This window comes from Geotrypetes seraphini, chromosome 1 (assembly GCF_902459505.1).
Source record: "Geotrypetes seraphini chromosome 1, aGeoSer1.1, whole genome shotgun sequence".
NCBI classification, from domain to species: domain Eukaryota; kingdom Metazoa; phylum Chordata; class Amphibia; order Gymnophiona; family Dermophiidae; genus Geotrypetes; species Geotrypetes seraphini.
The window spans coordinates 258,593,517-258,606,895 of NC_047084.1; the positions used below are offsets into that span (position 1 = coordinate 258,593,517).

The window sequence follows — 13,379 nt, forward strand, 5'->3', positions numbered from 1 at the left end:
CTGTTTTATCTATATGCCATATTCACTGTCTGTACCCCCTCTGTTTTACCTATATGCCTATAATTCAGTGACTGTACCCCTTTGTTTACCAACATTCTTGGATTGAACCTTACGCAGACTATCTTGCCCTTCTTTGTTGTACCTATTTTCGCTGTTTGTACCATATTCGCTGATTGTCCAGTCCTTCTTGGTTGTAAACCGCCTCGAACTACTATGGCTTTGGCGGTATATAAGAAATTATTATTATTATTATTACAGTAGTTCTTTTACAGATGGGTATTACACCTCACTGCTACCAGCAGGTGGAGACTGAGATCAAACTTATATGTCAGTATAACTTCCCCTCTACTAATCTAGCCTGCCGAATAGCCAAGCAGAACCTAGGAAAATTCTTAACTCAAAACAGTAAAAGACACCCCAAAAGGGAGTGTAAAAACAACAAACAACTTTAAACAACTGTTGGAACATGTGTAGAACTATAGCCTGGAAAATAAAACATCCCCACAGCTCACCAGCTAAGCTAGCTGAGCTATCGCTGCTGTTCTTAATTCTCCCCAGCCCTAGAAAAATACTAGAACCCACAGAAAAATTTAAAATCTGCATGCGAGCAAAGACCCGCAAACACCACACCAAGACAGGGTGGGGAAATATACCGGTCTACAGGCTAACAGAAAGAAAATTAGCAGGTAAGAACCTAATTTCTCCTTCTGTCTCGCCTGGTAGACCGGTATAGTTCCTTTACGAATGGGACGCACCAAAGCAGTACCCATCAAGAGTGGGACCCCCGAAGAGTCAACACCAGAACACTTTCACCAAATACCACGTCCCGACGCACTTGAACATCAACACGGTAGTGTCTGACAAAGGAATGCAGAGAAGATCAAACTGCAGCCTTGCAAATATTCACTGGAGGCACTAGAGAAGACTCAGCCCAAGAAGCTGCCTGACCCCTAGTGGAATGAGCCTTGAGAAATTCTGGAACAGGCTTCTGCTTCAGAAGATAAGCTGAAGCAACTGTCTCCTTGATCCAGCGTGCAATAGTAGCCTTAGAAGTGCCATCTCCCTGACGAGGACCCGCTAGAAGGACAGAGATGATATGATTTCCTGATCTCCTGGGTCCTCTGCACATAAGAGCGAAGGATCCGACTGACATTCAACTTACGCAGTTGTCTCTGCTCAGAAGAGCCCTCCCAACTACCCAACACTGGGAAGACTACAGATTGATCGACATGAAAAGGAAAAAATACTTTACATTACATTACATTTGTGATTTCTATTCCGCCTGTGCCTTGCGGTTCTAAGCGGATTACAGTTAAAAGAGATCAGGACATTACCGAGAGAATTACATTACAACGATTTAAGTAAATTACATGTTGTGGTATAGAAATACAAGTATAAGATATCTGGATTTATCGATAGAATAACTTGACAGGTTTCAAGTAGTTACAAGGTTCAGTGGGGAAAACAATATAGGCAACTGAAGAAAGATACCTAACTTTGAAGGAATCAGTTAAGTGGATACCTAAGGGAGATGCTTATTTAGGAGAAGGTTAAATGGATACCTAAGGGAGATGCTTATTTAGGAGTTTGGATATTTTTCGTAAATGAGGTTCAAGGGGATGACTAGTGTGTTATTTGCTGGGGAGAGTGCATGTGCGATTGGGGAGGGGAATATTAAGTAAGGACGTGTTTTTTGAAGAGAAATGTTTTGATTTCTTACCGAAACACTTTGATGTCTGTTGTTTTGATCATAGTTTGGCGATGGTGGGGTCAATTTTCGCTGCCTGAATTGCTAGAAGGCTGTCGTAAAGTTTCTTACGTCGGGTACCATTATGAGGGGGGAAGGTGAAAAGATTCTGAGTTCTTCTTGATCTGGGTAGTCGGTAGCGGCAAAGACGGTTGTTCAGGTAATTGGGGGCCATACCATGGGTTACTTTGAAAAGTAAGCAGTAGAGTTTGAATTGAGTTCTTGCTTTTATCGGAAGCCAGTGAGAGTCTACATAGGCGGGTGTGATGTGGTCGAATTTGCTGAGCGAGTAGATGAGTCTGATAGCTGTGTTCTGAATGGTCTGTAGTTGTTTTATCATAGTATTTGGGCAAGGTAGGTAGAGGCTGTGGCAGAAAAGAAGGAACAGGCCTCAAGACAACCCGCACCCTAGAAAACTCCAAGAAGGGAGCCCTACAAGAGAAAGCCTGCAGCTCAGAAACATGCCTAGCTGAAGTAATGGTCACCAAGAAGATCGCAGTTGCCCAACGGTTCAAAAGGAGGGCACACTAGAACTGACAGAACCAGATTCAGATCTCAAGAAGGAACAGAGGGCCACACAGGAGGCCTGAGCAACTTGGCCGCCCACAAGCAGCGAATCACATCAGGAATGGCAGTCAAACACTGACCTTTCACTAACTCCCGAAAGGCTAACAAGGCCGCAAGCTGAACCCGGAGAGAAAACCAAGCCAGTCCCCTATCCAAGTCATCCTGCAAGAACTCTAAGATGTTAGGCAAGGAAGCACGAAAAGAGATCACTCCATACACATCACACCACTCCTCAAATAGGCGCCAAACCCTTACATTAGTCTGAGAGGTGGAAAGCCTCCGGGACCCCAAGAGAGTTGAGATCACTTTATCTGAATACCCCTTCTACCTAGGCAACCCCTTTCAAGAGCCAAGCCATAAGACAAAAGGGACCCGGATCGAACATTGGAATGGGACCCTGAAATAGAAGGTCATCCAAGAGAGAAAGAGGAAGAGGATCCGCCATCAGATGCCTCACGAGATCCGCGTACCATGGTTGTCGAGGCCAATCCGTAGCCACCAGAACTACGAGGCCCAGATGGCGAATTATGTGGAGAACTCTGCCCACTAATGGCCATGGAGGGAACACATACAACAGCCCCTCCATTGACCATGGTTGAACCAGAGCATCCAGGCCCTCGCCCTGGCCGTTTCTGCGACGACTGAAGAAGTGGGGTGTTTTGGCGTTGACACTTGTGGCCATCAGGTCCATGAGGGGCTGACCCCAAGACTGCACTATCAACTCTCCTGGATCTAGCACGTGACAACTTAGGAAGTCCGCTTGAACATTCTCCACTCCGGCTATGTGGGATGATGATATTTTTTGAAGGTGCGACTCAGCCCAAAATATGAGCAGAGTCGCCTCCTGTATCACCAAAGTGCTCCTGGTGCCCCCTGATGATTGACATAGGCCACCATTGTGGCATTGTCTGACAGAACCCTGACTTGCCCATCAGAAAGGTTTGGAAGGCTAGCAACGCCAGACGGATGGCTCTGGTCTCCAAGACATTGATCGACCAAGAAGCCTCCTCCGTGGTCCAGGTGCCCTGAGCTGAGTGACCTAGACACTGAGCCCCCTAACCGAGAAGACTGGCATCCGTGAGCAGCACCGTCCATGTTGCTGATCCAGACTCGCCCCTTGTACAAGATGGGGGGTCTGGAGACTGCCCTGAGCTAAGCTCAGAAGCGGAACATGTTGATCCAGACTGTGCCTTTGAGGCGACCACCTCCGAAGAAGAGCTTACTGAAGAGGATGCACGTGGGCCCGCGACCACCTCACTACATCGAGGGAGGCCGCCATCGAAACCCAAGACTTGGAGGAAATCCTGCACCCAAGGACACCAGGACGCTATAAACAGGTGAATCTGAGATTGCAATTTGCTTACCCGGGCCTCCGGAAAGATCTTCTCCAAGGAGGTGTCGAACAGGACCTCTAGATATTTCAGGCGCTGAGATGGAGACAACCGGCTCTTGGTAAGGTTGACTACTCATCCCAGCGACTGCAGAACTCTACCACCCGAGCCGTGACCTGAGTGCTCTCCTGGAATGACTTGGCTCGACTCAATCAGTCGTCCAGGTAAGGATGAATAAGAATGCCCTCTTTTCGCAACACCGCCACGACGACCACCATCACCTTGGTGAATGTCCGCGGAGCCGTGGCCAGACTAAAAGGAAGAGCACATAGCTGAAAATGTTGCCCCAAGATCGCACAGCTCAGGAATCGATGATGGGAGGCCCAAATAGGAATGTGCAAGTAGGCCTCAGTCAGAAACTCCCCCGGATGAACCACCAGAATCACAGACTGCAGAGTTTCCATGCGGAAGTAAGGCACGTGAAGAGCCCTGTTGATTCCCTTCAAATCCAGAATGGGTCGAAAGGTCCCTTCTTTCTTTGGGACCACAAAGTAAATCGAATACCAACCTGTGCCCCACTCCTACGGGGAGAAATGGAACCACTGCACGGAGATCCAACAGTCTCTGAAGGGTCTGAAGAAAGGCCTGCTGCTTCCATTCCACCTGATAGGGAGAAGCGAGAAAACCGGGCAAACTCCAGAGCATAGCTGTCCCAGATTACTTCCAGAACCCACTGATCGGACGTGATGTCTGCCCACTTTGGATAAAAGTCTCTCAGCCGTGCGCCTACCGAAACCAAGACGGGCGCCGGCAAGGAGTCATTGGGCAGGACAGGCTGCAGGGGACGTGGCGGGGGCACTACCTGCACCCCGGCGGGCCCCATGAAAGGACTGAATGCGCTGAAAGAATCTGCCTCTAAAGAGCCCAGAAGATGGAAAAGAGGCAGCCCCTCTACCAGTGCAGAAGCGGCGGAAATCATGCCCACGAGCAGTGCCACCTCGAGCCAGTGGCCTAGGCCTATCCTCAGGCAAACGAGGCACTTTGGAATCAGTGAGAGTCTGAACCAGCCTGTCCAGGTCCTCACTAAGAAAGATCCTTTAAAAGGGAACTTTGTCAACTTAGCTTTGGACGCTAAATCCACCGACGAAGCACAAAGTCACAAAGTACGGCGTGCTGCCACTCCAAAGGCCAAAGACTTGGCAGAAGCTCGCAAGAAGTCATACATGGCATCCGAGAGATAAGAAGAACACCAATTCAATTTTGGCAACTTCTTGCTTCAGCAAGTTCCAATTCTCAGATTTACTGTCAAGTACATGCTGGACCCAATGAAAATACACGCGAGCCACTAGCCTGCCACACATTGCCGCCTGGACTGACAGAGCTATCACATCAAAACTCTGTTAAAGGAGGGACTCCAACTTACATTCCTCCGGATCCTTCAAGGCCGTACCACCCTCAACAAGCATGGTAGAAATGGCCGAGACCATCGCATCCACTACTTCAAAGTGTCCCTATCCCCTTCAGGAATTGGATACAGGCGTGCCATGGAGCACGCAAAACGATAAGGGGCTTCAGGCACCTGCCACTGTGTGAGCATAATATCCCGAATATCCTGATGTATAAGAAGAGCGGGAAGCAGAGCGGATCCCCTTAAGCCCAACCTCGATGTAATATACTGTCCTTTTATCTTTTTCCTATGTAATAAGTTGTACCTTCACTTCTTGCATTCTGTAATTCACTGATTGTCCAGCCTTCTTCAATGTGAACCGCCTAGAAGTCTTACGACTATGGCGGTATAGAAGAATAAAGTTATTATTATTATTAAGCAAGAGGTCTACCGTATGCAGGGCTATAACACAGTGTCCTCAAAGTGCAAAACCGAGGAGACCTGAAGAATTAACTCATGAAGCTCTTCCTGCTAAAAATGCACACCACAGACGCATCTTCGCCCGCTGGGGGGTGCTCGAACCTCTCACTGGTAGAATCTTGCCTCCCAAGAGGATCCTGGAAATCTCCCCATGGGTCCAGGTCATCATCAATTTCATCTTGCTCCTCTGGGTAAAAATCCTCATCCCAAGAGACCCTCGGGCGTTTGGATGAGAGAGGAGTAGAGGGGGTAAAACTGCCGGTGTGGGGCCGCACCGGGGAAGACATCGAGGGTAACCCCAGCCTCCCCCCAGAGTGGACATGGAATCTCCTGCCACCAGCACATAAGCCTTAAAAAGTGCCAACATAATAAATTCAGGGGGAAAGACCCCCAAGGGACTCCCTGCCCTAGCAGAGGACCTTGCCATACCTTGCCCCTGTATTTCCAGAACAGGAAGAAGGTCACCTGAGGTAACTGAAATGAAAGAGGAGGTTCTCGCCAAAATTGGACCTGAAACTGCCAGAATCGGAGTTACTGTGGCCTGCTGCGTCTGAAAAGCCTGGGACTTTCCTGATGCTGAGGCCGAGGAACCGACTGACGCGAAAAGGGAATCCCCAGCCGTTATGGCGGCAAGAGAATCCTTATCTCCCTGACCGTCGGCAGCTGGGGAACCCTATGTGTGGGAGTCTGCAATCTGAAGCCAACTCGCGAAGTACATGCGGTGGGGTGCCCTGGCTGCCGGCATCCACTGCCGACGAGGCTACCCCACTGCTCCGGCCTGCACAACGCTTGCACAGGCCGGCCATGAGTACCTCACGTCTGGAGCACAATGAGCACTTTTTCCCTATAAATGTGCTCATTGAGCTGAAATCCGCCCTAGCTGCAAGAAAAGTGCCGGTTAGTTGAGAAAATACAGAAAAAAGGCAGTTTTAAAGGAAAATTAGCCCTTTAGACTGGCACACTTCAGGATTTTTTACTTTTTTTTTTCAGAACAGACTCCATGGCTCTCAAAGCTGGAAGGTTGACCAACCAGGGGGCCAGGCCGCTGGCTGAGGCACCTCTACAAAAATATGGGGTGGTGAGGGATGGACCCAGCTCGAGACCCGCCAGGTTTAACACCTCCGAGGTCAGACTCAGATAAAGAGGAAGCAGTTTCTATTGCTCAAGCCTTAGCGGTGGGTGCGATCTTCTTCTTAAAATTTCCCTGTAAATGTCTTATTTCATTTGCAAGTGACAAATATGTGTTTTTGGACCCAGTCCAGTTAGAAGATTTTCTTAGAGATAAACCTTTGCAGATAGTTTCTTAAATTATTATTTGTTTGCAGGAGAGAGTAATTGATGATTTAAAGAACGTGTCACATCTCTTTGCCTGCCAAGATGTTAAACTTTGTTACTTTACCTTTTTTTTAAAGCTTTAGCACTCTCGGCCATTTAATGTGGACTTGATCATTGATAAATTATTGCCTTTGACTTTATTTGATGAGCATTTATCTAATATAATAAAATGATAGGCCGCGCATGCGCACTAAAAAAAACGTGTTCCCTGATCTGTCGTGAACATGAGAGTGCGCATGCGCGGCCCCGGCTCCCACTGGGCATAGTTCTGCGTTCATCGCGCTTAAGCTCAAGCTGCCGCCATGGCTCCTCTCTCGAACTGCACCAGGATCGAGAGAGGAGCTGCGGCGGCGGCTTTCAACTAAAAAATAAATAATACACAGCTGGGGGTCGCCGCTCTCACCCGGCTCTCATGGTGCGGCGACCGGCGAACCCTAATGAACATTGAATCAAAGGAAACAACCGGGGCTGCCTAAAGAAACAAAGTTAGGAGCTCTGGCGGCTGCCAATCTACTTCTAATGCTCCCTCTCACCTACTCCCGCTACGGAACTCGCCTCCCTGCTCGCGCACATCTCCATCAAGGAAAAACAGCATTACCGACCGAAGTTTATTTTAAAGTTTAACGCCGCTGCGGCGGCTCCTCTCATCAGCCACACCTTCGTCGGAGAAGGCTTCCGACGCAGACAGCGATAGTGCGAGGAGCCGCCGCAGCGGCTTTAAACTTTAAAAATAAACTTTGGCCGGTAGTGCTGTTTTTCGTGATGGAGGTCTGCGTGAGCTCTCCCAGAGCCTGGCCCGCGCTCCTACGGCAGTAGGCTAGCGTGACTGCGCCTCTGGCCGAGGGCTACGTGGAGCACCGCTGTCCGGGACCCGACTCATTTGCCGCCGCCCCTATTCCCTTATCGCGGGCCTGACTGGCGATTTAAGCAGCTTGTCAGCACTCTTCACACGCTGCTTCGGGCCCTTCTACTGCCCTGATTTACTCTGGCATGTCCGGAGCAAATCAGGGCAGTAGAAGGGCCCGAAGCAGCGTGTGAAGACTGCTGACACGCTGCTTAAATCGCCAGTCGGGCCCGCGGTAAGGGAAGAGGGGGGGGGGCGGCAAATGAGTTGGGCCAGCGACTGTTTGTAGTCGCGACTGTGGGAAGGGAAAGAGGGTAGAGGAAACGCTAATGCAGGCAAAGGGAACTGGTGTGGGGGGAGGGAATGCAGCTTTGCACAGACAGACAGGGAAGAAGGAAGACAGAAAGACACAGGGGCAGGTGCACAGGGAACTGGTGTGGGGGGAGGGAATGCTGCTTTGGACAGACAGACAGAGGGAGGAAGGGACACAGAAAGACAAGAAAAAAGACACAGGGGCAGGTGCACAGGGAACTGGTGTGGGGGGAGGAAATGCTGCTTTGGACAGACAGATGGAGGGAGGGACACAGAAAGACAAGAAGAAAGACACAGGGGCAGGTGCGGGACAGCGGGAGTCGCATCAGGAGGGGTGCAGGATGCCGCAGAGGGAACTTTTCCAATGGGTGCAACTGGGCGGCTGTCGGGAGCCTCTGATCACGGGCAGAGCAAGGTAAGTGTATCATAGGGATAAGAAGGAGGAGGTGGGAGAAAAAGAAAGGGACGCCTACTGCTGGACAGGGGGAGAAGGAAAGAGGTGCTGATGGACGGGGGTGTGAAGAAAAAGGAACGGAGGCCTAATGTTGGACAGGGGGAGAAGGAAGGTACTGCTGGACAGGGGGGAGGTAAAACAAAGGGAGAAGGGCTGCTGCTGCATAAGGAGACCTGTGAAGGGGTGGTGGTGGACACAGGGGAGGTAAAAGGAAGGGAGAATGGACAGGGGGAGCAGGCAAGGGGTGGTGATGGACAGCCAAGGAAAAAGAAAGACAGAAAGAAAGCGGCTAAGGAGAGAGAGACAGAAAAAGAAATAAAGAGAGACACACACACATATATTCTAGCACCCATTAATGTAACGAGCTATAAGACTAGTATGCTATGTTTGAACTGGATATACTTTAGTTTTTGTTATGTAAATGTAACAAATAAATCAATAAATTAAAAAAAAAAAGAAAAAATATTTTAGGGGGTTCCACCATAGTAAAAATAAATTTGGAAATCATCGTATTATGATAACATTTAAATCAACAATCCAACCATACTAACATTTTACTCTTTAATTTCATCTTTAAGATGAGTTCCCCTTCCCTGTAAAGATACCCGACATCCATACTCTTAGCATATGATATAATTGTGATATAAAATATGCATACTTGATCATGACCTGTCTTTCCCATCTTCAGAACAGACTGTAGAAGTCTGACCAGCATTGCCCTTACTTCTCAACTACTGGAAGAAGGTTAATAAAACACAGCAGGAAAAAGCCCTAATTATGTAATACTTACATAAATCACCCGACTGGGGGACCCAGATGTACTTGAAGCAGGCACAGAAATGATACTCTCTGAGGAAGTTCTGGTTTCCTAAGACAGAACACAAGAAAAGAAAATTACTAAATGACTAAACTATTACCCAGTTTGCCCATCTTGGACTTTTGACATTCTGAAAGGTAAAAACATAGGGGTCAATATTTAAAAGGGTTTAACCATGCAGCAGAGGCTGTTGCCTGGTTAAACCTTACTCAGATGGTCATTCATAAATATTCCCTGTGACAGCTAGGCACTGTCCAGTTGGTGCCAATGAGGTCTGAAGGCTGAATATAATCCCCATAATTCAGAATGGACCAGGGACTATTCTACTAAACCAGGGGTGTCAAAGTCCCTCCTCGAGGGCCGCAATCCAGTCAGGTTTTCAGGATTTCCCCAATGAATATGCATGAGATCTATTAGCATGCACTGCTTTCATGGTATGCTAATAGATCTCAAGCATATTCATTGGGGAAATCCTGAAAACCCGACTGGATTGCGGCCCTCGAGGAGGGACTTTGACACCCCTGCACTAAACCATGTATATATGAGAAATATGTCAGGGCAATATGCAGCAAGACAATTTATGACACCCAGATTCTAATTAACTTAATCCTGAAAAACATCCAATCAATATTCACCCAGCGGCTGGGACCCCCATAAGCATAGTGAATCAGATTCAGTAAATGGCATCCAAATTTGGGTGCTGGGGAAAAAAATCAGCACCCAGCTCTAATCTAAAAAAGATGCCCTGGGTTGAGCACCCTTTATAAAATTATATGTAAGTGCCAATTCTTGCACCAAAATTTGGGTACCAGGACTTCTGCTTGCCGAAACCAAGTGTTATTCCTTGTATCCAGTTTGGGATGCACATGAGTGGTATTCTATAACACTGTGCGAAAATTTCTGGAATGCCCTTGACTCACTCGTGCCACTCCCATGGCTATGCCCCCTCCTGGGTTGCACATCATGCGATTTGGGCATGCAGTTTTACAGAACAGCACAGAGCAAGATGTGCACACAAATCCAAATTGGTTCCAAGTAACATTAATAATTGCTTGCTAGCACCCAGTCATTGGTGTTAATTGGCTTATTATCCAATTTAATTGTGCACCCTTTGTCTAATCCCCTCAATGTGGTAAGAGCGGATAGTGTAGCTGGTTTTAAGAAAGGTTTGGACAATTTCCTGGAGGAAAAGTCCATAGTCTGTTATTGAGAAAGACATGGGGGAAGCCACTGCTTGCCCTGGATCGGAAGCATGGAATGTTGCTACTCCTTGGGTTTTGGCCAGGTACTAGGGAGAACTGACTATAGTCCGTGAGAACGGACTATTGGGCTTGATGGACCATTGGTTTGACCCAGTAAGGTTATTCTTATGTTCTTATGATGTTGCCCATTTCAAAAATGGAATGCATGTCTATATCCCAAAATTTGGGGATTTACACCTTGCACTCGGGATATACGAGGTTTCAAAAAAGTGTTCATACTGAGTAAGCACTCCACGGCAAGAATTAGGAGAGGTCGCCCTGTAACTCCCTAGTAGCTTCTGTACACCTCTGAAAGCTGAGCTGCCAAGGAATACCAGGCTCTGTGATAGCTTTGGAGAAGATAAATGTTTACATTTCTAGAATGGCTGATAGAAACATTTCTGCTCTGGCACAGAGATATTTATGTCTTTCATAACAAAACCCAACATGACAATCCCCAAAATGATAACTGCTATAGATACTTAACAAGATAACTCCAAAAAGCAGCTTAAGTCAAGTGAGTTCTCAAAAGGGGAATAAACCCTCTTGATACAGCACCTGAGCACCAATAAGAATAAATCAGTACATAATTTAAATGTGTATTCAATGTGTAGGGTCAGCGATAGAAGACCTCCAGAACTTAACACAGAAGGCACAGATTAACCAACCCGTGCCGGCACACCACCACTGGACACTTTACGTGTGCTCAAAAATAACTAATGTGATAAATAACTTAAACGGTGATATAAATACTTTATAAATCACATAGGTGCTCTAACACACAGGTCCTGCTAAGAACTTCCCCCAGAATTTTACCTCCCCAGCATGACCTTATGTTACATTTACCCAGTCAATATTGAGGTAATTGAAATCACCCATTATCGTGTTACCCAGTTTGCTAGCCTCCCTAATTTCTGATAACATTTCAGCATCCATTTGTTCATCCTGGCCAAGCAGATAGTAGTACACTTCCCTCTCCGTATTCGCGAATTCTGTATCTACGGATTCAGTTATTCGCGATTTCTGACCAAAAAATAAATTTTAATTTTTCGGGCTATTTTTAGCCCTGTAAGCCCCCCCCCCCCTTTAAGCCTTACCTGGTGGTCTAGCGGGTTTTCAGGCAGGAGCGATCTTCCCACTCTCCTGCCCCGTGCAGATCACTCACAGGAAATGACTCGAGAGACTACGGGAGCTCAAGGCAGCCATTTCCTGTGAGCGATCTGCATGGGGCAGTAGCATGGGTAGATCACTCCTGCCTAAAAATCCACTAGACCACCAGGTAAGACGGGGGAGGGGGGCTTACAGGGCTAAAAATAGCCGGGGGAAACAGGGGATAAGGGCAGAACTGGCCCAAATATTATTTGCAGTTTTTCCATATTCGCAGGCCAGCTCTGCCCCTAACCCCGCAAATACTGAGGGGGAAGTGTAACTCCTATCACTATCCTTTTCCCCTTTATACATGAAATTTGGATTTCAAAGTGTGTTTTGGCTCTTATAGAATTCTTAGTTCATTCAATTCAGGGCCTTCCTCAACATATAACGCTATACTTCCACCAATTCGATCCGCTCTATCACTGTGATATAATTTATACCCCGGTATCACTGCATCCCATTGGTTATTGTCCTTCCACCAGGCTTCAGAGATGCCGTTTGTAACTACCTTTTCATTTAGTAAAATATATTCTAATTCTCCCATTTTGTTTCTTAAATTTGCATGCTTTTTTCCCAACTTGCTCAGCAGTTGACATGGATAATTTGCAATCTTTAAAATCAGTCTGCTCTATATTTAAAGATATCTGGTCTACTATGGTCTCTATTGCAACCTCGCTGTCGGCATGCCCTATTTAAACTATTTTGTATTTGTTCGTAAAGTACTGTCTGGATCAGGTCCATTAAAATTGCCTGAAGCTCTTCATATTTACCATTCTTTCCAGGTGTTAAGGTTGGAATGGATGCATCAGCTCTTTCTCTGCCCTCTGTGAATAAATGGTGCCATGTTGAAACTTGAGAGGCAACCTTTTCCATCACAGGTCCATTACTTTGGAATGGACTGCTTGGGTATCTCAGATTGCTTATAGATTTTTCATAGTTTGAAAGACAATTGAAGGCCAATTTGTTTGCTTATGCATTCTCATTTAAAGTTTGACATATCTGAATTTGCTTTTGGGAGACTATGGCTTTGAAATTGTTTCTTTTTCTATGCTAGGAGTGTTATGTCAGTATCTATTTTGGGGAATTTTGGATTAATGCTTTTGCTTGTGTTATTTTAATGTTTAATACAGTTTTTAATTATGTATGCACTTTGTAATCTGCCTAGTTATAGGCAGGATAGAAATTACATAAATAAAAATCCTACAGTTTCAGTCTGTATTAAATACAGACAGTCCTCAACAATTTAATATTACCAACTCGAACTCCCCACAGAACAAAAATGCCTTACAATAAAACCATGCTTTTGTTGTTTCCTTAAAAACTGAGTAACAGTTCAGGACACAGATACAACTCTAGTGAATTCCAAAATCGAGAGCTCGTTATTAAGTTCTGAAGGGGAGCCTACTAATCCCGCGGAACAGCCTTTGGCAGGAACATCGAAAGAAACTGAACAAGGCCGACAAGGGGCACGACTGGAATCTGAGATATTCCCTGCACTTGGAGTTTTCTCCGTACTAAATAAACCCCCTGAGGTTACCTTGGGTGCATTGTGGGACCTGGTTGTAAACCTGGAAACATCTTTAACCTCACAAGTAAAGGATTTGGGAGAGAAGTTAAACGTACAAAGAGAGGATATCTCTACTTTAAAACAAGATATATATTTAGTTAAAAAAGAATCTCAGAAAAATGCAATAGAAGTGGTTTCAACTAAA

The 13,379-nt window shown here is 46.5% G+C and overlaps 1 protein-coding gene across 6 annotated transcripts in view; it reads right to left on the minus strand.

Moving 5' to 3' along the window:
• ABLIM2 (actin binding LIM protein family member 2) overlaps nt 1-13,379 on the minus strand; it is a 337,722-nt gene that overhangs the window by 217,377 nt on the left and 106,966 nt on the right. For all 6 annotated transcript variants that reach the window (XM_033950058.1, XM_033950066.1, XM_033950046.1 and 3 more), the window contains exon 9: nt 9,248-9,325. In XM_033950058.1, coding sequence (XP_033805949.1) covers nt 9,248-9,325 — 78 coding nt within the window. The remainder of the gene's footprint in view (nt 1-9,247; nt 9,326-13,379) is intronic.